Source organism: Cucurbita maxima, unplaced genomic scaffold (genome assembly GCF_002738345.1).
Source record: "Cucurbita maxima cultivar Rimu unplaced genomic scaffold, Cmax_1.0 Cma_Scf00031, whole genome shotgun sequence".
NCBI classification, from domain to species: Eukaryota; Viridiplantae; Streptophyta; class Magnoliopsida; order Cucurbitales; family Cucurbitaceae; genus Cucurbita; species Cucurbita maxima.
The window spans coordinates 1,433,458-1,459,706 of record NW_019272047.1 but is presented as its reverse complement, the minus strand read 5'-3'; the positions used below and the strand labels follow the sequence as shown (position 1 = coordinate 1,459,706).

The 26,249-nt window shown below is 38.0% G+C and overlaps 2 protein-coding genes and 1 long non-coding RNA gene across 5 annotated transcripts; all 3 read right to left on the bottom strand.

Annotated features, from left to right (window-relative positions):
• Positions 1 to 689: 689 nt before the first annotated feature.
• LOC111466356 (cytochrome P450 78A5-like) lies at positions 690 to 4,166 on the bottom strand. Its single transcript, XM_023110966.1, has 2 exons — positions 1,574 to 4,166; positions 690 to 1,477 (listed from the first exon to the last, which is right to left on the bottom strand). The coding sequence occupies exons 1-2, from the start codon at positions 2,489 to 2,491 to the stop codon at positions 878 to 880; spliced, it is 1,518 nt and encodes a 505-aa protein (XP_022966734.1). The 5' UTR covers positions 2,492 to 4,166; the 3' UTR covers positions 690 to 877.
• A 3,607-nt stretch (positions 4,167 to 7,773) lies between these two features.
• On the bottom strand, positions 7,774 to 8,898 carry LOC111466360. The gene is made up of 2 exons (XR_002714366.1): positions 8,777 to 8,898; positions 7,774 to 8,594 (listed from the first exon to the last, which is right to left on the bottom strand). It is a non-coding gene; the product is annotated as an uncharacterized LOC111466360 (long non-coding RNA).
• Positions 8,899 to 13,059: 4,161 nt separating this feature from the next.
• LOC111466357 (flavonoid 3',5'-methyltransferase-like) lies at positions 13,060 to 25,911 on the bottom strand. Of its 3 annotated transcripts, none has more exons than XM_023110969.1 (6): positions 25,786 to 25,911; positions 25,507 to 25,592; positions 25,198 to 25,342; positions 24,648 to 24,779; positions 24,496 to 24,507; positions 13,060 to 13,628 (listed from the first exon to the last, which is right to left on the bottom strand). In XM_023110969.1, exons 1-6 carry the CDS (start codon positions 25,834 to 25,836, stop codon positions 13,353 to 13,355), a joined length of 702 nt encoding a protein of 233 aa, XP_022966737.1. In that variant the 5' UTR covers positions 25,837 to 25,911; the 3' UTR covers positions 13,060 to 13,352. The 3 variants fall into 3 exon arrangements, with proteins under 3 accessions (XP_022966737.1, XP_022966735.1, XP_022966736.1); XM_023110968.1 differs by lacking the exon at positions 13,060 to 13,628 and adding an exon at positions 23,959 to 24,162 and having other exon boundaries at positions 24,224 to 24,507; positions 25,786 to 25,906; XM_023110967.1 differs by lacking the exons at positions 24,496 to 24,507; positions 24,648 to 24,779; positions 25,198 to 25,342; positions 25,507 to 25,592; positions 25,786 to 25,911 and adding exons at positions 13,862 to 13,993; positions 14,098 to 14,242; positions 14,400 to 14,488; positions 14,679 to 14,822 and having other exon boundaries at positions 13,205 to 13,640.
• Between the last annotated feature and the right edge of the window lie 338 nt (positions 25,912 to 26,249).

Below are 26,249 nucleotides of genomic sequence, written 5' to 3'. Positions count from 1 at the left end.
TAACCAAAAAGCGTTTGTTGTAAAGATCATGGTTTTCTCATAGTAAAACACTTTAGATGTCCAAAATCCTCGATGGATTGGCTATGCCAACTCATTCACTTACAATTCTATCATCTGGGCTTCTTTACAAAGGCAGAATCGAGCATAACTTTTTGATTTTTTTTTAATACGGACAGATACTACGGCAAAAGTTGTCAATTTCTTAGTTGTACAGTACATCGATTTGTCTGAGCTTAAAGTAGTGGCCTTACCTTATCAAACAATGGAGTGGTAGAGTTCTTTTTTCCGTTATTTGATTACTTTATCATTAGTAGATAGGTCTTGGTAGGGCTATTTTTTTCTTCTTTCAATCTATGCAAATGTGTGCCATGCATGCTCTGATAGAAACCTAGATTGTTCGGATTTGGTTTATAGTGGCAATCAAATCCTTATTATATCCAAATTCTTTTGGCTAACATCAACTTGAAGTGAGTGTGATAATCATAAGAAAACGGAAAAAAGGGTTGTGAAATCCTACATTGGTTGAAGAGTGAAACTGCATAAAAATGTGGAAAACTCTTCCTAGCAGATTGCGTTTAAAAAAAAAAACCATAAAATTATAAGCGTACCGAACCGAGCCAAACGGACAATTACATGGTTGAATTTAACAACAATAACCATATCTATTTCACAATTCAACAAACACTTGATGATTACAACTTGGCATCTTCGTGGGCCTTATTTCTTACTATAAAAACACAGTTATTAAGCAATTTACATCACAAATAATCTACTTTCCATGAGGTTTTTGTCGCCGTAAAAATATTTTTTAACCACCAAAATAACCTCTTCAACTCCAAACCCACGGCATATATTTTCCTTTTTTTACTACAGAAAATCACCGACTAACCACACAACACTCCAAAGCTTTCTTCATTTCAAGGGACAGCTTCAAACATTCCGACAAATTAACCGGCTTTGTCGAACACGGAACCCATTCGAACCGTTGCAGAAAAGTGGCTAGCCATAGATGCACAGTGGCTAAACCCAACGCCCTCCCTGGGCACGCCCTCCGCCCAGCCCCGAACGGCGCCAGCCTCAAATCCGAACCCATAATCGACATGTCGTCTTCAATGAACCGCTCTGGTCGGAATGTCCATGGGTCTTTCCATATGGAAGGGTCATGAGATATGGCCCACATGTTCACCATTGCCGTGGTGCCAGCTGGGATTAAGACCTTGTCCACGTGGACATCATGGATTGCCAAACGGGCCCACGACAGTAATGGACCTGGAGGGTGTAAACGGAGAACTTCCTTTACTATGGCTTGGAGGTAAGGAAGGTTGGGAATGTCGGAATCACGCACGTGCCTATTGCAACCTACACACGTGTCGATCTCCTCTCGAGCTTTGGCTTGGATTTCTGGGTGTAATATCATCCTGCCCATGATCCATTCTAAGAGTATGGCAATCGTATCGGTTCCACGAAATATCATTTCCTGCATCATATATTAATGAAAAAATACTTTACCTTAAAATTATAATATATGGTATAATACGATATTTGTTTCAGTATAGAGTGATAAATATGTTACCCATAGAACAGCCACCATGTCTGAATCATTCAGCTGATCCTCCTTTGGTAAAGTAAGCAAAGCACTAAGAAAGTCATTTTTCGCCTCATTTTTGTCTCTTTTTCTCTCTTCAACAATCTGCCCGACTGCTACACTAACCCTGCCCGCCAATTCATGGCACTTCCTTTTCACTCCACCAAAATCCAAGAAACTGACCGGAAAATGATCTTCCCAATTGAACATAGCTATCAATTCATAGCCTTCTCTCACCATTTCACTCAGTTGATTCTTTCGTACCGTTTTAAAATCACTTCCAAACACGCTCTCTATTATGTTCTTCAACGTATGCTTTTGGAGGACTTCTCTTAGCCTCACTACCCCGTCAATGGTCATATTTCTTGACATCTCCTCTGTCATTTCAACGCCAACCTCTCTTCTGAGCCCTTCCAGGTCGGAGATTCTTCGTGGAGAAAACATGTGGTTTGCAGCGATTCGTCGAAGATTACGCCAATAGACTCCATTGGGAGCGAAACCAATGGCTCGCTCGAACATCATTAGTCGAGCTGATTGCTTGATGGGGCGGTCGGAGAAAGCTGAGCCACAGAGGATCTGCTTGGCCGTGTCAGGGTGACTACTTATGATGGCTCTAGTCGTACCCAAGCTGAAGGACATGAGACGAGTGGCTTTGAAGGAGTGTGCAATGGCAGCGAGATTTCGGTGAGCAAGTGGCCCCATTTGCGGGAGCGTTCCGAGTAACGGCCAGCCAGAGGGGCCGGGAAGGTTGGCTGAGGAGCGGTGGTGGTTGCGCCATGCAAACCCACCGGGGATGAGCCAGAAGTTGAGAGAGAGGGCGAGGAGAGAGCAAAAGAGGAAATTGAGGAAGGTGAAAGGGAAGAGGAGTGAGCTTATTGTGAGGGTGGCAAGAATAAGAAGCTTCATTTGTTTAGAAGTAGAGAGGTTTGTGGATAGCAAGACAATGTGTTGGAAACTTGGAGTGCATGGGGATTTAGGTGGGGAGTGGTTTATATAGTACGTGGGAACTAATCCTGGTTAAGCCTGCAGTTACTACTCACCTAACCATAGTTAAGCTTTTGGGCATAGATTTGCCTTTCTTTTTTGCTTCAAATTTGAGCTTGCAATCATTTTCTCAATCCTATGTAAGAACCAATTTTGCATAACAAGAAAACGAGCTAATATGCTTAGAATTAAGAACTATCTAAAAATTACCCTTCAAACATGTAACTGAGGTTAGTGAAGAGTAATTAACGAGATCGAAAGTAAAATCACCATAAGCAATTCAATTGGTTAGTGTTAAAATTTTCATAGAATATTCTCGACATGGAACAAAAGCTTTTTTTTTTTAAAAAAAACATGAAATTTTATTATATTAAAAAGAAAAAAAGGAAAAAAGGGAGCTGATATTGTGGAAAAAGCAGGAATGTGAGTGGAGACATAACACCATTTCATACAGCCAAGGCAAAAGGGAAAACAGTTCGAAGGATGCCGGTTTTTGGAAAACCCAGAATTTACCTAATTTTGCATTGGATTTTAATGTTATAATAATTCTAAAAGAAAAGAAAAAAAAAGGTTTAAAAAATTTGGAGAATTGCCTGGCTGACATCAGGAGAAGCATCTTGTTAATCAAATACGTGGCACTTATTTTGGCATCCACTTCTTTTTTAAAAACATTCATTTTGTCCACCCACTTTCAAAAATTAATTAATTTCGTAGCAAAATTTAAACTAAAAAGATCTTGCATAGTAAGTAAATTATCCTGCTAAAATTATGATTAAAAAAATGAAAATTACCCACTAAAATTGTGACTTTTTAAAAGCACGACTAAAATAAAGTTTTAAAACGAAATTGTTGTACCAAAATGGTTACTTTTTAAAATTACGACTCAAATGGATGTTTTAAAAGTACATGAACAAAAATGAGCAGAACAATAATAGACAGACAGAAAACATCTATTTAATTGGTCCTCTAATCTCGGATTCATGATTAGAGGGTTCTTGTAGCTTCATTGGTTAGGATGGATGGATACTTTTAAGTCCTTGATAATATTTCTTTAATCAATATGATAAAGTTCATAATAATACACATATATAACACAATAATGAATAGTACAACAAGTAACTTATTATACTTATTTGGTATACACATGAAATATTATTCACAAGTTGAAAATAAAGTGATAGGACAGGTTGTAAAGCTACACATCACAATGTTTATTTATTTATTTATTTATTTTTTGGGTTCTGGACAAAACATCTGCCCTCCATTTTTATTGTTCAGCTGACGAGTTAGTTCACTTTGTAAACCAAACGGTCATTTCTAATTCTAGCAAGAAAGATTATTTGCCTCACCAACTTGAAGATAATTTTATTATTAAAGGAATTAATAACATTTATAGGGATGAATCATTGGAGATTTATGTTGAGGATTGTTGGGAGAAAAGTCTCATATTGACTAATTAAAGGGTTGATCGTGGATTAGTAAGGAATGCATTTTCATAGGTATGAAGTCTTATGAAGAAACCAAAAGCAAAGTCATACCCTTAAGTTAGTCATGTCAATAGTATCCTCAAATGTCGAATAAAGAAATTGTGAGTCTCGAAGGTGCAGTCAAAAGTGCCTCAAGTGTCGAACAAAAAATGTACTTTGTTTGAGGGCTCAAGAGAAGGGGTCGAGGCTCGATTAAGGGGAGGCTGTTCGAGGGTTTTATAGGCCTCAAGAGAGGCTTTATAATATGCTTTGTTCGAGGGGAGGATTGTTGGGAGAGAAGTCTCACATCGGCTAATTAAAAGGTTGATCATAGGTTTATAAGTAAGGAATATATCTCTATTGATATGAAGTCTTTTAGGGAAATCAAAAGTAAAGCTATGAGAACTTATTCTCAAAGTAGACAATATCATACCATTGCATAGAGTCGTGGTTTCTAACTATTTAAATGTCTAATATTTTAATAAGTTGAACTATATTTTTGAATATGTAGATCAAATAATAATAATAATTAATAGTGGAGAACTTTTTAGCACATGCCCTCTCATTAATGAGTCATGGTGACTTCTCTAAATCTCTATATATTTTAATAAACGTCTAGGATTCGTACCTCAGTGCATATGGATTGGGGTATAGCTGCCTGATATAAAGGGCCGATGAAGGCTCCAATGATCTTTCATCTATTTAAAACAAGAAAAATCGATATTAGTAGGAAGATAATGTCATGAAAAATGAGAGAATTCAACCAATAACTAATGGAAAGTCTACTTTTACCTAAAATAGGCAACGGGCAATTAGAACGCTTACATTCATAGATCCGACGCGCTGACCAGATACCATATATGCTCTCAACTCAAAAATTAGAGTTACTAAAAGTAAAATGGGAAATATATAACAGCAATTCATTTGGTGGAATCAGAATAACATCCATTGTGCAGGATTCAATACTAATGAGAAAAGCATAAGATAAGTAAGCAGTGAAGGGCTGAGGTTCAATATATTTTACAAGGGCCAATTCACTAATAACCGTCAAATCCATATGATTATGTCACCGCTTGATGCCATCCTGCCCCACAGTTACTACATCATCTCGTACAAATGTTGTGTGGCAGTGCCCCTTTTTACCCCACTCACTCATATAAGTAATACACATAAATCAGCACAAAAGAAGAGTCTAGCCGACAGGAGCACCCACTATATTATAATCGCCAGCAGTCCATCCACAAAGCATCCCCCCATTATTGGGGCCTATGATCCACACTGCATATCATATTATTACAACAAAAGAGCTCCAATACCAATATATGTACAAGCTTGGGATGTGCCAAACAAGACGCGTGGCTTCCTCTACTTGGGTTGTATAATATAAAATGGATCTCTCAATTTGGGAGGATGACGATTCTACTTTGCTCAAAGCAGGGAATATAAAATCTCCCACTTACTCGCATATTCGCTGGCGTGCTAAATGACCTGTGATTTTCCCAGGCTGGTGATTATAATTTTGGGACAAAGACCACCAATTAGAACTCGACTAACAGGAATCAAGAATTTCCCCCCTGCAACAGGATTCGGAATGCTGGCTAGCTTTTACATTTGAATAATATCCCTATTCTAATCTTTTTTATATCCACTAACCCAGTCGCTGGACCACCCCCCATGACTGTTATCTGTTGCTTTCTTCCCACGAGGCTTCTTTCCACTAGTAGCAAGGTGTGCTCAAGATCTTCATCGGCACCACTAATACCAAGGTGTCCATCGGCACTACTAATACCAAGGTGTCCTCTATTAGAAACCACGAACCTTCGTGATGGTATGATATTGTTCACTTTGAGCAATAGCTCTCATGGATTTGCCTTTGGTTTCTTTAAAAGACCTCATACCAATGAAAATGGTGTTCTCATGATCTTCAATTAGTCAATGTGAGACTACTTCTCTCAATAATTCTCCCCTCGAACAAAGTATACCACAAAGCCTCTCCTGAGGTCTCATTCTCTAGAGCTCTCAAACAGCCTCCCCTTAAACGAGACTCGACTCCTTCTCTAGAGCCCTCGAACAAAATACACCATTTGTTTGATAGAGTTACATTTAACTACACTTTCGAGATTCACAATTTCTTTGTTCGACACTTGAGGATTCTATTGAGATAACTAAGTTAAGGACATGACTCTGATACCATGTTAGAAACCACAAACCTCCATGAAGGTATAATATTGTCTACTTTAAGCATAAACTTTCAAGAATTTGCTTTTAGTTTTCCCAAAAGGCCTCGTACCAATGGAGATAGTGTTTTCATGATCTTCCCTTAATTAGCCAATGCGAGACTACTCTTCTCAATAATCCTCAACATCCCCCGTCAACACACAAGCCTTTAACTAAACTTAAACTCACCAGACAACCTAATCCTGCTGTATAGGTAAAGGCTAGCTATGATAAGAACGTGCATGGTTGGGCAAGTGATAAAGTTCCTCTACCTTCGTATAATGTAAAATACAGTCAAATTAAGAACAGTTGTGGAAAAATGTTGCTTTCTTAGGATAAGAACATCAAAAAGTGGCAGCCATATGTATGGGGCCACCCAGAATAAAGAAACAAAGTATTTAATAAATTAAAAAGGTTGCTTAATCCAGAACTTATTTCATGTAGTGCAAGCTTAATGGCCACTGCTTAATAGCCAATAAGTTTCTCTTTACCACTTTTTCTTTATTAAATCTCTAATCATGCATCTAGATACGCCCAAAAGGTATGCATTTTGAAGCATATGGAAATGTTTTTTTCTCAAATCGTATATGTAAAGTAATCAGAAGCAATCTTAGGAATAAGAATAACGTTCAGTTAATTATACACCAAGTCTTCAAATGAAGGAATCTATGACAAACAATGTCTTCAAATCATAATCGCACAAAAAGAATCCGGCAGATATTGAAATCAAATCTTTCCTTGCAGGATATGCAGCAATAACCCCACATTGCTAGGAACAGAGTAATTTTTGCAAGGATCCAAGACAAAATCTTGTTCATAATAGGCACATAAAGGAGCGGGGACACAACAAAACTAGAACCAATCATCACAGTCTAAATCACTAGCAAGACAGGAGCAAAGTTGCAGACGAACTCCCACCAGAAAAAATATAAACAGAAAGTAGTGCACCCTATCAAGTACAGCCTCCAGCGAACTGACTACCATCAGGATTATTCAAGAAGAAAAAAGTAGAGAGGGAAAAGAGACAAAAGAAGCTTTACTTTGTACACAGTAACAAAAGCACTTGAAACCGCATGCCCTTCAAATTTTTATTTAATAAATATCTTTAGCCTTTAGGAGAAAAAAAAGCGTTTAAAAGTAGATGCTCAGACCTATTGTTGTTGTTGTTGTTTTTTTTTTTTTTTTGGGTGATATTTTAGTTCATATACTTTGACTAAATCTTTAAATTGGTCTATGATTAACTATATATATATATTAATCTTTCCTCTATAAATGTTCAAATGATATTCATATTGTATCTTTTATTAAACGGATATATATTATTACTGTTTTATTTTTTTGTCGCTGTCAAGTTGGGCAAAAATTAAATTCAAACTAACCAAGTTTAATGACTAAAATAAAATAAGTTCAAAAGTACTTTAATCAAAATATTTTTTTAACCTTTTTAATAAGATTCAAAATTTGGAAAATTTTAGAAGGGTTAAATACCATTTTAGTTAGTAAGCTTTCAAGTTCGTTCTATTTTGGTCAAACTTTCAAAATGTTTATTTTGGTCATCACCGTATTATCTTTCCATCTAATATCAACTTGTCAAATACTTGTTCTTGACTCATACATACTATACTAAACCTTTATCACTCAAACCTATATCACTCATTTGTTAAAAACAAAATGAAGGTAAGGATCAAAATTATTCTTTTTTTGAAATCTCAAGGGCTAAATTAAACATTTTAAAAGCTCAAAACCAATATAGAATAAATCTAAAAATTCTAATGACATGAATATTTTGAAAGTTGAGAAACCAAAATAGGGTTTCCAGGACAATGATTGCTGTTTTGTAATATAGCATCCCACATCTTAAAGAAAATAGGTAGGAACACTAATTTAACCAATGAGATATTTATGTTGGCAAAATAATAATTGTTAACCATAGAAAATCAAGCAAGAAATCTTCAGATTTGAATCAAACTTCTCAACAATAGGAAAATATTGGTTCATTCTTGTGCTGAAGAATGAACTTGTGATCGTGAGGGGAAGTGAAATATAGAAGCAATTATAAAACTAATTTCTTCAGATCCTATTTCCCAGTACTAAAATCCATAATAGTACCTACATGATCAATGCCACAACATTAAATCACCTACCTGTACTGATAAATTTGTAATGATATAAAGAACATCACGTAGCTTGGGCATTCCAACATGGAATTATTTTCTGTTATCAGAAAATTGTGTTTCTTGCATTCATGCACAACTTCGTATTTGATATGTTCCTGGATTAAGTTTAGATATGTACCTGACAACATCTGAAGGAACACTGATCTGATAGAAGTCCTTGGTTTGCTGCATTTGAAAAGGTGAGTTGCCTTAGTTCTCTTTCAAAAAATATACAAGTTACTATAAAATATCAAAACGGCAGTGCTTTACTATAAAATATCAAAACGGCAGTGCTCTACTTAGAAAATATTAAGCAATGAAGCTCCATTGGTGAACTGTCACTACGCAGAAATGGATTTTCAACTCACATCCATCTAGATCGAGCATTTGCATGATCCTAAATGTGATATTTACACCAGCAAAAGCAAAGTGGTATTCCTAAGCAGCTGGTTTTCTTCCTTGTTTTCTTAACAGGCATTGGAAAGATGTCTGAAACCATAAAAAAGGCAACAAGGATTAGTAAAGGCGTAATAGCATGTTATACTCGGTCATCTATTGGGAGTTTTGAACTCAATTCAAAAAATTGTTGGCCCATTCAGGTTAAAAGAATCTGAAAATTTATGTGAGGTATCAAATGAAGTTTAGGATCTTAAGAACAGCAAATTCTCCAAAGAGATAAATCCAGATCCTTTGGATTAGGTAAAAGCTTTTCAGAGCAATGACAGGAGTCCTCAACTCATGTAGCAAATTAACAACCTAAAATCAGTCGATGGGTTTCTTCCCTGCCATCCCCTTTCTTTCCATTGATCTCATACCAACGCCTGAAGCTCTTGATCAGGATAAGCTGCATACCACAGAGCTCTTAGAGCATCCTGCCTTGGTGAAAATTTCATAATAAGCATCCTAGAAAGCAAGGTGTGCACATACAACTAATAACATAAAGATTGTTGTACAGTGACATTAGAAGCAAACGTTATTAGTGGTTTAGAGGTTACTCCACATATGAACTAAAGTTTCTGTGCTTTGAGAATCGTCTGGGCACTAAACTTAGGCATGAAATTTGAAAATATATGGAAACTTGTTAGTCTATTCTTGATCGGTGCTTTAATGTTCTTAGCCTATCTTCCTGAGGTCATGAATGCAAATGTTATTCTGAGGCAATCAGCCATACAATGATTTTCATCAAGTTAAAAAGACAGTACATACATAGATGACAAGAATCCTTACCAAAACTATTTGAAAATTTGAAAATTTGAAAATTATCCATATGGAGGAAGCGTCTTGTTCTTAAAGGACGTGATTAATTTTCAGCAGAAGGCCTGTGCAGGAGTCAGGTAGAACGAATACGTTCAAAATTTCCCTTCAGCTTCAAGCAAATGCAAATGATTCCCTTGCCAATCCAAGTTGGCGTTCCACACATCACATGATCAGGTTCAAATTTAAGCTTAAACTTGAAACTATTGCCACTAAATCAGCCATTATATCACTGAACAACATAGAAAATAGTATCCGACCAGATCTTTCCCTATTCTACCGCGTTTTTCCTTTTCTAATTCACTCCTGCGGAGGCTGAGAAAAATGATACTAACCGCAAGTCTTATAGAGGATAAACCACCATATCAGATGAGTTCTTATGGCGTGCATCTGACTGAAACTTACAGTAATTCCTAAAGAAGGCTAATTCAAATGCGTCTATCTAAGAACAGGCAAATAGAGAAGAAGCGTTGAGAGAAGCATTACCGGAGACGGCGAAGGAAATGTGTGAGCAGCGCCAAATAATCTCCGTAGTTCTCTGATTCCTCATCTCTCGCGCTCATCATCCCACCGTCTGCAAATCAAATGAGAGTACGGATATTCTCTCAGACTCGGCGTTGCGGGTGAACTTTCAATATGTCATGGAAGTCTTTTCCTCTGTCCACAAGATAGCTTTTAATCGAATAATAGGACAAAAATGCTTCCCCACCGTACATCGAGACCGGGACAAGGGGCAAGCCTACTAGTTTGAACTCCTTGGCATGACTTGCCCCAGGTTTGGTTTAGGCATGAGATGGGCACGAATGCTCCCCATAACACAAAAATGCTCCCCATAACACAAAAAGTTTAGGTTTATGGGTCATTTGATATGTAGGCATCGACAATGATCCTTCTGCAGGTTCACCTACGGGAGCACATGTTAGCCTCCCATGCACACTATCACACAAATGATTTAAAATTGAGTCATCGGCATCTGTTGTCATGATACTACGGTGATTGATTCAACCTCGGTACCATGTCTCGACCTCAACTTGCATGCCTCCTCTTTGTGAGCGAGGGATGAATCTTATGTTGTCCCTTTGAACATTGTCCCCAAAGACGATGCTCTCAACACGACCTCAGGTTAGATGAGACTACTCACTGAGTTTTTTTATTGATCTAGCCACTTCAAAATCTATGATATTCAGTATGATTCCACTAAAAAAAAATAGTCTTTCTTAAGCAGAAGCGTTGGTCTTTGCCTCACTTTTTAGACAGGTTCGCGGGTCAATGTTTTTTCTTGTCCCGATTGAAAGCAGTTGGGTTCCCCCAAATCAAAAGCAAAATTGTCAGTCTCCTAGATCTAGTCAAGCAATTCGACTTAGCTAGAAAATCCAGTATCGCCAAACTAGTGACAGATTTTCACCCATGTGAATGAATAAAATGTGACCCAATTCCTTTGACCGGTCGTCTTTCAGGTAGTATGTTCATGGAATGGGTCGAGGATAGAAAAACTTTTCTCGTGCCTGCCCTTATCTAATATTTCAATATTCATTTCTCCGAATTTTTTCATTTATTTTTACGAGATTTGAGTGGTAATTTTACGAGATTTGAGTGGTAATTCTCTATCATTTCTCCACTCATTCTCTCGGAGATTCTACATCTGTTCGAAGCAGATCTTCAACCTTGCATATTAAATGAACATCTCTAAGTTATCTACTTATTATTGTGTAAATAAAATATAAAAAAAATAAACTTAATTATTTCTAAAAATAAGTTGTCCAATTCTTGTTGTTTAAATTATTGTTTAATATATGTTGTCCAATTCTATTGTAAAGTCCAATTATTGTTTAATATATGTTGTCCGATGAGTATGTTATGTATGAGATAAGAAATTACCAAAATGCCCCTATGATAAGATTTGTGAGTAATGTTGTTTCATGTGCGTTCCACGGTATTAGAAAGAAGGAGTTATTGTGATCTGTGCTATGGATGATTGATGGATGTTATCTCCCCGTTGAGCTAGTTGGCTTGTATGTGTGCATGATATGATATGTGTCAGCTCCAGGTGTTTGACTGTGTGTTCTCCACATAAAGAGCTAGGGTGTTAAAGTTAAGTTGGCTAGATGATTACATAGGTAAGAACGCCTCCAGTAGATTGAGTACCTTAGGATCGTGAGCGACGGTTAGAGAACCTAGACCCTAGTGGTCCCAGACTAAGAACGACTCAATGTGTCAGAATAGTGCAACCTAGAATCAGAAGTCCACATTAAACCACCTATCTGCCCTAGGAATCCAATAGATCTCTTTAGCTCCCAAATATTACTAATATGAAATTTGAAATTATGTGTTACGAGCTTAGGTGACCAATAAAAATATCTCCCTAGCAAAGCATGCACGAGAGAATTCAGTTTAGATTAGAGCATTACAGCTAGTGTGGTTTACATGTTGGCCCTGTTCAATATATTTTCAATAAACCTTGCACCCGAGGATCGTGAGCAATCAGAAGTGTAGACTTGTGGGCACCTAGAGTTTGGTTTAGCTTGAGGAGCTAACCCCGAACGTCTTGAAAATGAGAGATGAGATTTAAACCGCCTAAACACTCCTAAAAACCTAGTAAATTACCAAAACATCTAAACACGATTAAGAAAACTTAACAAAACTCTGAAGCCCATTGAGTTACTATTGAGTGTAGGGTAGGGACAAGGCTAACGTTGCGATCTTCTTAAACATTTCGATAAAATCTTCAAGGATTACAAGCCAAAGACTGATACACACAAATCGATACAAATACAAGTTATTTACACGGTGTCTAATTTTTTTTTTTTTTTTTTTTTTTGTTGAAATCAAAACAATCATATTTCCTTAATATATATATATAATTTTATAATTTTGTTTTTTTTTTCTTTAAAATTGACTTTTTTATATCAATATATAAAAAGGAAAATTATAACTTTTTCTTTTAATTATTTTTAAAAAAAAACGAACTAATTCCCTAAAAACAAAGTATAATTCTTATAACATAATTATATTTATTAATGCTTATATTAAAAAAATATTTATGTGATAAAATAGATTATCATGTTATCATGCAAAATGATTCTTATGCTCTTATTGCTTTTTCTTTATTATCTTTATATGAAACTATTTAGCAAAATTTTGAAATTAGTGAGGGATTGAAAAGAAATATTATGCTTCTTAGAAAGAATATTTACTTTTAGGTCCTTTGATATCTTTTTTTATTGCATAATGGGGTCTGTTCAAACTATTCCAAATGGTAGAGATGCTAAAGGTGTTTGAAATACTTCCATAAATTTTGTTTTTAAATCATAATTTTAAAATTATAGTAAAATTATAAAATATGCTTTTCATCGTATAATTTAAACGAAAGATGGAATTATACTAAGATTAACTAAAATTTTAAAAGCTAAAGACAAATAATGATGTTTATTTAAATCACGAGGCTGAAGATAAGATCCATCGCGAATGAGAGAAGTATTTTTGTTTAAATGGAGAGACCCCAACCCCGCATTGTCCCATAATTTGTTATTGAACTAAAAACATTTTAAAATTCACCATTCATGGCTTATTCTTTAAAAAGCCTTAAAAAAGGCGTTATAAAAAAGGTCTTGTAAAGAACTAATTCGACCCGCTTTTGAGCTAATTTGTCATTAAAACCATAGTCTCCAAAGGGTAGAAGGGATGAACAGATTACTTGATACGTCGGCAAAGAGTGAGGCCATCTCCAATGGAGAGGAGAGCTATCTCCACACGTGAATCATTAACTAAAAAAGCATTGAATTCTCGTATATGACTTCTATTAGCTTTCAAATCATGAGGAACGACGTCATCATTTTGTGCCACTGATCCATACCATAAAGTATTGTCATATGCAATTATTCCACCTACTTTCACCAATCTCAAAAGTAACTCGTGGTACTTAATGTATTCTCCTTTCACAGCATCCACAAATGCAAAATCAAATTCGGTATTTGTGTCCTATTAAAAAAAAATATTTAAATTAGTTTACAAAAACAATGAAAATATTAAGATTTAGACACAATCTATAATTTTTAGAATTTTTTTTTTTTCAGTTCTATAATATGAGAGAGAAAAAAAACATGTTTATTCTAAAACTAGAAAATTAATTATAGTTCACTAAATTTATGTTGTAAAATTAGAAGCCATGTTCAATAAGCAACTTGGAATCAATAACTTACGTCATTGATGAGGTCGTTGAGGACAACCAATGCCATTGATTCCACAAAATTGATCTTGTGATCAACTCCTGCCTTTTTGAAAAATGGCAAACCGATCTCAAATGATTCTCTGTTTACATCAATGGCTGTTATCTACCATCCAAATAAACAAACAGAGGAATCAAAAAAATATGAAATGAATTCGATAAACAAATGAATAACAGTTCCAAAAGCATTGATAAATCTTTAAGCCTTACCTGACCATCAGCGGGCAGCGCTAGCGCAGTGGTTAGGAGCGAATAGCCGGTGAATACGCCGATCTCTATCGTTTTCTTTGCGTTCATAAGTTTCAGAAGCATTGATAGAAACAATCCTTGATCCGCCGGTACGCTCATCACGCTCCTGCAACTCATTCCCCAAATTTCCTTCCAAATTATTAAACACTCTCGTAGACTATTAACGAATACTACAGAATCGATCGTTCCAAATCTTTCCAAATCGAATCGAAACTGATAGAAATTGCAAAAATCTAAATCCGAAGAGGAGTCAGGAATCTCACAAGGACTTGTCGAACTTTCGGAGTGTGGTTTCTCTGAGTTCCTTCAACTGTTCGTGCTCTCTCGGATAGGAATTGGCTTCCAGTATATACTGCAATCAAATACATGCGTTTTGAACTCCTCAATTCTTTATCCATTTTTCCGAACACTATTTGATTAAATTAATTTATCTAGAGCAATCGCGAGTAATTAACGAAATGAAGGCGCAAGAGACTAATTACTACTTGGAATCGGAATCGGAAACAAAACATGAACAGATTCAGATTGGAACGGGTACTAACCTGGAGAAGAGCAGTGCTCTGGAGGATATTCTTATCTGGACAATCGTCGGCCATGACCTACTCTGCAACGAACGCGCTTGGCTAGCAATCAGTGACTTCGTGTGAGCATTTACGGAAAAACGCGCATGGTTTATATAATACAGCAGCTCTGATGGAAAGTATGTGTGACAGTAATTAAAAAAACAGTAGCCTAGCCCCAACAGAGCCTAGTAAGGCGTGTGAGCGCCAGCCCAACCCCAAGTGCGCGAACTCCATAGTGAGACGACCATTCACATACAATATCAGCTTATGCTCGAGCCTCAGATCATGTTTGAAAGAAATGTTTTAGAAAACGTGATCGAGAAAATATGTTAAAAACAATTTAAAAGAAAACAATGTTATAAGCTAAAAAGTGAATAAACGACTCCAACTATTGATAGATATAGCATAGTAAGAAGAATTGACAATTAGTCACATCTGACTATAGTACATTTTGAGGCATTTTAGTCATGGCGAGTGTATATGATTTTGGTGTGTTTGGAATAGACATACAGTCACATGCAACATGCCGACCGTGACATGTTTAAGGTTGATTTGATTACAAGAAATAATATTTGTTTTAAATCATTGGTTAATTTGAATCACAAAATTATATTATAAATTTATAGATACATATAATTGTTGAGGATGGTTGAGACATTGGCTAATTTAGGGACTGATCATAAGTTTATAAGTGAGAAATACTTATCTAAGAGGGGTCCCACATTGACTAATTTAGAGACGGATCATGAGTTTATAAGTGAGGAATACTTGTCTCTATTGAAATGAGACATTTTGGGTCCACGAAGCTATGAGAACTTATACTCAAAGTGAACAATATCATACTATTATAGAGAGTCGTGATTCCTAACAATATATACGTAACGACAGAACTTTTTGTACACGTATCAGTATTAAAAGTACTCTACAAGGCACTCTTTTATTAGGGTTAGATATGTAAATTTTTATATGATTGATCAAACAAAAATCGTGGGACCTTAGAGGTTAATTACTCAAAACACATAACGTGTCGTCTTTCCACTGATAATCATTTTCATATATCACTCCTTAGAGCAACTATTAGTGGTTTGTTACCCGATACACACCGTGTATAACCCTTACCACAAAAATTATTTTTTTTAGCAATGACTCCTCAAAATGATTATTTGTGGTTGATTATCCAAAACACACCGTGTATAACCCTTATCACTATCATCAATCATAACCTACATATATTAGGTCCCAACACATTTATATTCATAATGCACCTTATCACATAACAGAGTCCAATAAGAGCAAACACATCCAACCATTTTAATGAAGAACTTAGCATTTATATTCATAATTAATAATGCACAAAAACGTGGTAGATGATAGAGGAAATAGGGAGAAATGTTGAAGATTGTTAGGAGAGGTGTGATGTCCCACATTGGTTGGGGAGGAGAACAAACCACCATTTATAAAGGTGTGGAAACCTTTCCCTAGCAAACATGTCTTAAAGCCTTGAGGGGAAGTTCGAAAGGGAAAGCCTAAAGAGGACAATATCTGTTAGGTGGATCTTGGGGCGTTACAGTAGGCTTGGCATGTTCCACGGTTACAACCTTGCGTAGGTTGACTTTTAAATATTGAATGTCATGATAGAATCATTTTCTTGGTTTCTAGAACCATGACGCACAGAGGGTGTAGGAGAGGGAGAGGACGACCTCCCATTAGGAGATGGGGAAGAGGAGAAGTCGAAAGAAGCTCTTCCCAAGAAGGGTCAACTACTGGACCCTATGCGTTTGAACCACCTCCAGAATATGAACCTCCCCCACAAGCTGCACCCCCTTTGGAAAACGCACCGCCAAGCTGTACCACAGGCCGGATTAGACCCCACCACAAGATTGATGTTGGAGTCACTCCAAACGACAATGCAAACAATTCTGGCCACACAACAGGCCACGTTGTTAGTTACGCAACAAGTCGGCTATTGCCATGCAACTGGCCAAAAACCTGTAACCCCAGGAGGGGGGGAGTTGGTTAAAAGACCCCACAGATGGTATAACCCCCCGTCCATTTATCTCTTCAAAAGAAGATCCCACAGCAGCTCAGCAGTTCAGATGTGGATCGCAAACATGGAAATGACCTTTGAATCAATGAGATGCCTTGATGAACATAAAGTAGCGTGTGTGGCATATGTACTGTAAAAGACGCAGAAGTGTGGTGGGTGGATAATAAACAAAGTATCAACCCGAGAGAGACCCGTATAAAGAAACGCAGAAGTGTGGTGGGTGGATAATAAACAAAGTATCAACCCGAGAGAGACCCGTATAAAGAAACAACAAGATGGTGTGGTGGGTGGATAATAAACAAAGTATCAACCCGAGAGAGACCCGTATAAAGAAACAACAAGATGGTGGATCAGTATGATCAGGAATTCATGAGATTAAGAAGGTTCACATCGTCACTAGTAGACACTGAAGAGAAACGGACGGAGAAATTTGTGTTGGGCTTGAACCTGAAGGCTCGCTGCATGTTGGAGGCTTTTAACCCGAAAACTTACGAAGAGGCTCTGAGGACGACCAAGGCTTTAGAGGAACCTCCGGAGGAGAAAAATTCGGAGCTAACGGTTGTCATAGGAAAGAAACGCCCTGTCGAGGTTGGACCCATGGAATTCCAACCGCCACTCCAAAGACCTCGACATCAGAACAGGACACCTACTCCTCCACCCCCAATAGCCCAATACCTAGTACCGAAAAAACCCTTGTGTCGCGACTGTGGAAAACAACATGGTAGCAGATGTTTGGTAGGCTCTGGTGTGTGTTATAATTGTGGTCGTGTAGGTCACGTGGCCAGAGCTTACCTTACAAAAAGGGGCATGGGAAACCCAAGGGAACCCCTTAGAGGTTCGGTCATTCGAGAACCCACCATGCAAACCCGCCCATAGACCAGGGCATATGCAACGAGCAGTAAAGAGGCGAGAACGTTTGGCACCGTGGTGACAGGTACGCTTTCTATACTAGGGCACTTTGCATTGATGTTGTTTGATTCAGGTTCTACCCATTCGTTTGTTTCTTTTCCATTTGTTAGACAAGCAAGGTTCGTAGTAGAACCCTTAATGCATGTATTGTCGATCGGTATCCCAACAGGGGTAGACCTAGTCACGAAAAATAGAGTAAAAGACAGACAAGTGGTAATAGCTGGACTAACCATCCATGTAGACCTAAAAGTAGTAGATATGACGGATTTTGACGTCATACTAAGAAAGAAGTGGTATTCACACCTCCAAATGGACTTACCTTTAAGTTTAAAGGAACCTTCACAGGTACCACCACAAAAACATTATCGATGATGAAAACCAGACGGTTGGTACAACAAGGGGGTGGGCACTTCTAGCCTGTGCAATAAACACAAAAGGAAAGGAGAAAACAATAAATACGATACCCATAGTAAACGAATTCACAGATGTCTTTCCGGAGGACCTCCCGAGAATCCCTCCATCGCGAGCAGAAGACTTTGGAATAGAACTGGAACCAGGAACGAGGTCCATCTCTAAAGCCCCTGCATGGCCACAGCAAAACTAAAAGAACTTAAATCACAACTACAAGACCTATTAGATAAATGCTTCATTCGACCTAGCATATCCACTTGGGGTGCGCCAGTGTTGTTTGTCAAAAAGAAAGATGGCTATATGCGTCTATGCATTGACTTCAGAGAATTAAACAAGAGGACGGTAAAGAACAAATATCCATTACCACGCATCGAGAACCTATTTGACCAACTTCGAGAGGCAACAGTGTTTTCCAAAATAGACCTTTGATCAGGATACCATTAAATTAAGATTAAAAATGAAGATATACCAAAAACATCCTTTCAAACCATATATGGCCACTATGAGTTTGTGGTAATGTCCTTTGGTCTTACCAACACCCCAGCGATGTTCATGGAATTAATGAACCGAGTATTTAAGGAGTGCTTAGATTCGTTTATGATCGTGTTCATAGACGACATCCTGATATACTAGAAAATCGACCTAGAACACCAAGAGCACCTCTGAAAAGCCCTAACTATCATAAAGGAGAACAAGTTGTATGTCAAATTCTCCAAATGCGAATTTTGGCTACAACAGGTTTCGTTCTTGGGACACGTAGTGTCTAAAGACGGAATTTTAGTAGATCCCACCAAGATAGAATCCATCACGAAATGGAAACGCCCAACTATGGTCACCGAGATACGAAGTTTCTTGGGATTGGCAGGTTACTATCGAAGGTTTGTCCAAGACTTTGCTAGAATAGTCTCGCCTCTCACCCAATTGACAAAAAAAAAGGCGTACCTTTCGTATGGAACGATACTTGTGAGACCAGCTTTCAGGAACTAAAACAAAGACTAGTGTCTGCACAAGTGCTCATGGTTCCAGAAAGCTCTGTGGGATACGTGATTTACAGTGATGCATCCAAAAAGGGGTTGGGTTGTGTGCTGATGCAACATGGCAAGGTTGTTGTGTATGCATCACGCCAATTAAAAGATTACAAGAAAAACTATCCTACACATGATTTGGAGTTGGCGGCAGCGGTGTTTGCGTTAAAAATTTGGCGACACTACCTATATAAATTTACACGAACCATAAAAGTCTAAAATATTTGTTTACACAAAAAGAATTGAACATGAGACAATGTAGATGGCTAGAGTTGGTAAAAGATTACGATATAGAAATCTAGTACCACCCTAGAAAAGCAAACAGCAGTACACTCGTCGGCCCTCATCACAAGGGAGCCACGAGTGCGAGCTGATTTCGAACGAGCTGACATAGCGGTAGTAACCAAGGAGGTTATAGCCTAAATAGCCCGACTGACAGTGCGTCCCACGCTTAGATAGAGGATCATAGACTCACAACATGAGGACCCAAGCCTAAACAAAATCCTAGACCAGTTGAAAGTTGGCCTAGTGGACGGTTTTTCTAAATCAACAGATGATGGACTATTATGTCAAGGACGTTTATGTGTCCCAACGGTGAACGAAATAAAGAACGAAATCCTAGTTGAAGCACACAACTCACCCTTCTCGATACATCTAGGTGGTACAAAGATGTATCAAGACTTGAAACAACATTTCTGGTGGCGAAGTATGAAAAAGGATATCGCGGAATACGTGAGTAAATGTCTGGTATACCAATAGGTAAAAGCCCCTAGGCAGAAAACCGCCGAACTACTACAACCTCTAAGTAATACCAGAATGGAAATGTTAAAATATTGTTATGGATTTCATAGTAGGCCTACCCAAAACACTAAAGGGTTACACGGTAATTTAGATAATTGTCGATCGTTTGACAATGTCGGCACACTTCCTACCGGGTAAGGCAACATATACAGTAGACAACTGGGCTCAACTATATGTGAAAGAAATTGTGAGGTTGCATGGAGTCTCGGTATCCATAGTGTCGGATCGGGACCCGCGTTTTACGTCGGCCTTTTGGCAGACTCCAAAAAGTGTTGGGTACCCGCCTCGACTTTAACACTGCCTTCCATCCACAAACTGATGGCCAAACAAAACGATTAAACAAAATCATGGAAGACATGCTTCAGGCATGGGTTATGGATTTCACAGGGAGTTGGGACACTAAACTACACTTAATGGAATTCTCGTACAACAATAGTTTCTAAGCAACCATCAGGATGACACCGTTTGAAGCATTATATGAAAAATGGTGTAGATCTCCATTGTGTTGGGACGAAGTAGGAGAACAAGAACTGGTAGAACCTGAGCTGGTCCACATCACCAATGAGGTAGTACAGAAAATTAGAGCAAGGATGCGTACCGCACAAAGTAGGCAAAAGAGATATGTCGACGTTAGGCGTAGGAATTTAGAGTTCGAAGAGGGGGACTCAGTGTTCCTAAAAGTAGCTCCTATGAAAGGCGTTCTAAGATTCAGATGTAAAGGGAAGCTAAGCTCCCGCTTTATCGAACCGTTTGAAATTCTAGAAAGAATAGGTTCAGTAGCATACAAACTAGCCTTACCACCTTCACTCTCGAGCGTACACGATGTATTTCATGTGTCCGTGTTGAGAAAATATATTACAGACCCTACGCACGTTATAAACTACAGAACCCTCAAGATCGAGGAAAACTTAAGTTATCAGGAGAAACCGATTAAAATCCTAGTCTGAGAAGTGAAAGCCTTACGTAATAGAAACATAGGTTTCGTCAAAGTATTGTGGCGAAACCACCCAATCGAAGAAGCGACGTGGGAACGAGAGGAGGAAATAAAGGAAAAATATCCCAAATTGATCAGGGAGTTCGAGAATTTTGAGGACGAAAATTCTTTTTAGGAGTAGATAATGTAACGAATCAGATAAAAAAAAAAAATCTCAGTCGTCGGCAGGACCAAAAACTCTGGCGAACACTGGAGTTTTCGTTAGCACACGATCCACAAAGAACGCCCGACGTCGGGGTCAACACGAAAACTAAACCCGACCTTCTGCCACCTCCAAGACACCTGCAAGAAAGAAAAATAGTTAGAAAATGAGAAAGATAGTGAGAAAACCGATGAAGCTCCGACAAAGCCAAACCCTACGAAATCGACGTCGAAAACTTCCGATTTACTCAATGAAAATAATCCCAAAGACCTTTGCACACACCAGGGATAGATTTTAATGTTGCTTACACATCGTACACCGTCGGGTAAGGGAGACAAAACGTCGGATTTCCGAACCCTCTCAGATCTGGGAGTGTTAGGCCTTTATGAACCAAACAAATACCATAAACGGGATTACTCGAAAAAAAAGGAAAAAGGAGGAAAAAGGACATCTGAATGACGTGACTGAAGAGAGAGAGAGTGTCGCTGGTAATCGGGCGAGGAGGACGAAGTCCGACTCGATCTCCAACCTGTGATCCAAAACCCGCTTGGCCCAACGATTTAATCCTCGGCCCACTGAAACAAACCGCGACCCGACGATAGAGCCCAGCCCAGCCCACCGCAACCAAAACCCTGCGGCCCATCACAACCAGAACCGCGTCCGGAGTCCGACTGCCCGATAGCCCGTGCACTTGACCCGACGAACCATGCCTCGACTCAAGACCGCTGAACACGCGTCGACCTTTGGTCGTGCCACATGGCATTTCTGCAACGCGACACCCCCTCAGCTCCAGCGGTTTGATTGGCTCGGCAGCGACTTCTCAGCTCTGGCAGCTTATTCGGCTCGAAAAATCGGTTTCTAACCTCTTTGGCACCGTTTTGACCCTCCCGGACTTGATTTCGACCCCGTCTAAGGTAAAATAGATCATCTTAGGGCCGTATTTCACAAATTCGAGATGGATATTAATTGTGTGTGTGAAATACTAACGAAGGTGTCGAATGATCCAATAGGAACCAACCACCAACGGAAGTGTAGGACGTATACGAGGAGCTAGAAGCTTACGTTTATATTTTAGTGAGTACTTCGGCTAAGGCCTACCAAGTAAGTGGCTCACCCGTCGTAGCTTATGCATTGTATGTTGTATGTTGGCACATGCCCATGGATTCGCACGTGTCATTAAATTGTATGCTAGGCTGTTATACTTGATTAAGTACAATTGTGAAATGTGAATGTATGCTGTTTGAGGTGATATGATGTGCTATGTTTATGACGTTTATGATGTGTCTGGATTATTCTGGCGTGAATGGTACTGTAATCCTGAATGTAAACAGCGTGTAATGTATGACATGAAATCACGATAAATTGCATGAAATGTAACCCCGTTAGGATTAGGTATGACACGTAGACTGAAAAATGAGAAATAACATGTTAAGCATGAAGATGAAAGCGGGGTTATATTCATTAATGATAAAAGTAGAAATATTGGGGACCTCATGCATTATGTGTGTTCATACATTGGGGGATACCCCTATTCTCTCATGAGGGTACGCACACGTACATCCAATGGCAGGAAAATGAGTTATGTTTTGCATAGCGCTGCCTTGACGGTTACTAGTTCTAACGGGTGTCCGACCTAGAGAGAGTCCAGTGTATGCTCGCTCGACAAGTAAGGTGGCTTAGCGGTGTGCGAACTGACTGGTGAGCCCATACCCGCATGTATGGGCTGTGTGTAGAGTATATGGTACACGTCCAAATTACCCGTTAGAACAGCGTCGTAGGAAGACAGATTGAAAGATAGGTCCCATCATCTCATTGCATGTGATTGTTGCATAACTCCGATAGGGGGTCACACTGGGTATTCTAGAAATACTCAAGCCTTGTGCTAGTATAGGGGGTCACATTGGGTATTCTAGAAATACTCAAGCCTCGTGCTACTATATTTTTCAGATAAAGGCAAGGTACCCATGTGAGATCGACAGCAACATCGCACAACCCGGGATCGTGGCACATGCATAGGATAGTTGTTTTCATTTCGTAGTATAGGTTAGTATAGGTTAAATTTCGTTCACATTCATAATATAGGTTAGCTTATGTTGATTCCCGTTTGCATCAATAGTATAGGTTGAATTGTCATCGCATAATAAATCATAGGATAGTATAAGACATTTGTTTCAGCGTTGTTCTTTTTCCTTTCTTTCCCTTATATTTGTTATTCATGAGGTAATAAAAGACAAACTTATGTCGCGCCAATTTAAGGTAAACTCAGCATTTAAAATATAGTAATGACCTTAAATTAAATAGGTAAAAAAAATGTGTTTTAAAGCCTTGAGGGGAAGCCCGAAAGGGAAAGCCCAAATAGAACAATATCTGCTAGCGGTGGATCTGGACTGTTACAAATGGTATCAGAGCCAAACACCGGACGATGTGTCAGCCTTCTCGCTATTCTTCGAAGGGGGTAGACACGAGACAGTGTGCCAGTAAGGACGTTTGGCCCCAAAGGGGGTGGATTTGTAGGTGATCACATCGATTGGAGGAAAGAAAGAGTACCAGCGAGGACGCTAGCCCTGAAAGGGGGTGAATTGTGGTGTCCCACATTGGTTGGGAGAAGAACAAACCACCATTTACAAGGGTGTGAAAACCTTCCCCTAAAAGCCTTGAGGGGAAGGCCAAAGAGAACAATATCTGCTAGCGGTAGATCTGGGGCTAATTAAGGGATTGATAGTGGATTTATAAATAAGAAATATATTTACATTGGAATAAGGTCTTTCGATAAAACTGAAAAACAAAGTCATGTGAGTTCATGCTCAAAGTGGACCATATCTTGCTATTGTGGAGAAATTGTAGCAAAAATCTAAGTGAACGGTGAAGATATCAAAGCCAAATCAGGCATGTGTAACGACTCAACCAGAAGCTCATTTTAATTGTGTACGGATAAGCATGGTTAAAAAAAGTTAATATAACATAATTCTCACATTTAAAGGAGAAATAACGGTTTACAAAACTAAATAAGTTCTTCAAAATGAAACACACACTCTTTATTTTAAAGATTCATGATAGACAAGAAAAACAACGAGCGAAAGCTAAAATATATATTTATTTCGCTCATCATCCACCCTGCTTTCCATTATTCTTACCTGAAAACTAAAATATATATGATTTTCTTAGCTCTGCAAATCTTTTCCTTTATTAACTTACTGAATACGCCTGCAGAGAGTGAGACCATCTCCAATAGAGAGGAGAGCTATCTCGATACGCGAGTCATTAACAAGAAAAGCATTGAGTTCTCGCAAATGACTTCTATTAACCTTTAAATTCTCATCAACGTCGTCTTCGCTTAGTGCCACTGATCCAAACCAAAGGGTATTGTCGTATGCAATCACTCCACCTACCTTCACCAGTTTCAAGAGAAATTCGTGATATTTAATGTACCCTTCTTTGTTAGCATCTACAAACACAAAATCAAATTCTCCTTCTTTTCCCTGTTCAACAAGAAAAAAAAAAACATAATATTTAATCAATACGAACTATGAATTAATGAAATTAATATACAGTAACGATAATCAATACTATTACCGAACAACTTTTAAAATTTTTTTTTTCTTGTGCAATAACTACTTACATCATTGATGAGGTCGTTGAGAAAGACCGACGCCTGTGCTTCTACAAAATTGATCTTATGATCAACTCCGGCTTTTTTTATAAATGGTAAGCCAACCTCAAATGATTCTTTGTTCACATCAACAGCCATAATCTACCATCCAAACAAGCAAACAAAATAATAAAATTTATTACTTTGGTAATACTCCTCCTTACCGGTATACATGGTTCGGTATACATGGTTCAGATTGGGTTAAAATATTTTTTTTGACCCAACCTACAAGTTTGTAGGTTAGATTAGTAACCCAACCCAACTTTTTATTTTCGGGTTTGGTTCGGATTAGGTTGTTCGAGTTGTTATTTTTTTAAAATTTTTCTAAAAAAGTTTTTTCGATGAAAAAATCTTTGGATAAAAAAAATATTAAAATAAATAAATTTATTGACAACTCCATACAAATAAAAATGGTAAATATAAGAATAGATAATGAAATTAAAAAATAATAAAATTATTAGGTTAGAGAAGAAGAAAAAAAAAAATGTATATAAATATTGAGAAGGATTCTAGGCCTTACCTGACCATCAGCGGGCAGTGCTAGCGCAGTGGCTAGGAGCGAATAGCCAGTGAATACGCCGATCTCTATCGTTTTCTTCGCGTTCATCAGTTTCAGAAGCATCGATAGAAACAATCCTTGATCCGCCGGTACGCTCATCACGCTCCTGCAACTCAATCGCCAAATTTCCTTCCAAAATCATTAAACACTCTCCTACACGATTACCGAATTCAATCCAGCCGAATCGATCGTTCTAAACTTTCCTAATCGAATCCAAACGGATTGAAATCGCAAAAACAATCTAAATCGGAAGAAGAATCGGAATCTCACCATGACTTTAACGTTTCTAACGTGGCTTCTCTGAGTTCCTTCAACTGTTCGTGCTCTCTCGGATACGAATTCTCTTCCAGTATATACTGCAATCAAATACAAGCGCTCTAAACTTCTCTAATCTTCAGCGATTTTTAGGAACAGTGTTTGATGAAATTAATTCATCTCAAAACAATCGCGAGTAATTAACGTAACGAAGGCGCAGTGCAGAGATTATTAATTAGTCCTCAGAATTGAAATAAAATCACGAACAAGATTCAGTTAGGAACGGGAAAGAACCTGGAGAAGAGCAGGGCACTGGAGGATGTTCTTCTTAGAACAGTAGGCCATGATCTACTCTGCAACGAGCAAAGGACTTCCTGTGAGCGTTTTATGGCATACCGCGCGTTGCTTATATCATTGCAGCTTTTGTGCAAAGATAGGCCAAACCATCGCGTGGAGAGCGCTTTGTACGTTTTCAGGGGAAGTTGTTATGTGATTTTAGTGGAAAAGCGTAACTACTTTTATTTTTTTCTTTTAAAATAATCATTACTATGACATGCCATGCCTAATTAAAATCATTATATATTACAACAAAAATAATAATTAAAAATATTTCATATTGATTACAAAAATAAAAATATTGCTAAAATGTCAAGTATTTAAAAATACTCAGTAAATAACCTCATTGTAGTGGTCCAAAAATGCAACAATATGAAACATGTTTCATAATCAGTGAAACCTACTTTTTATAACTATTCCTT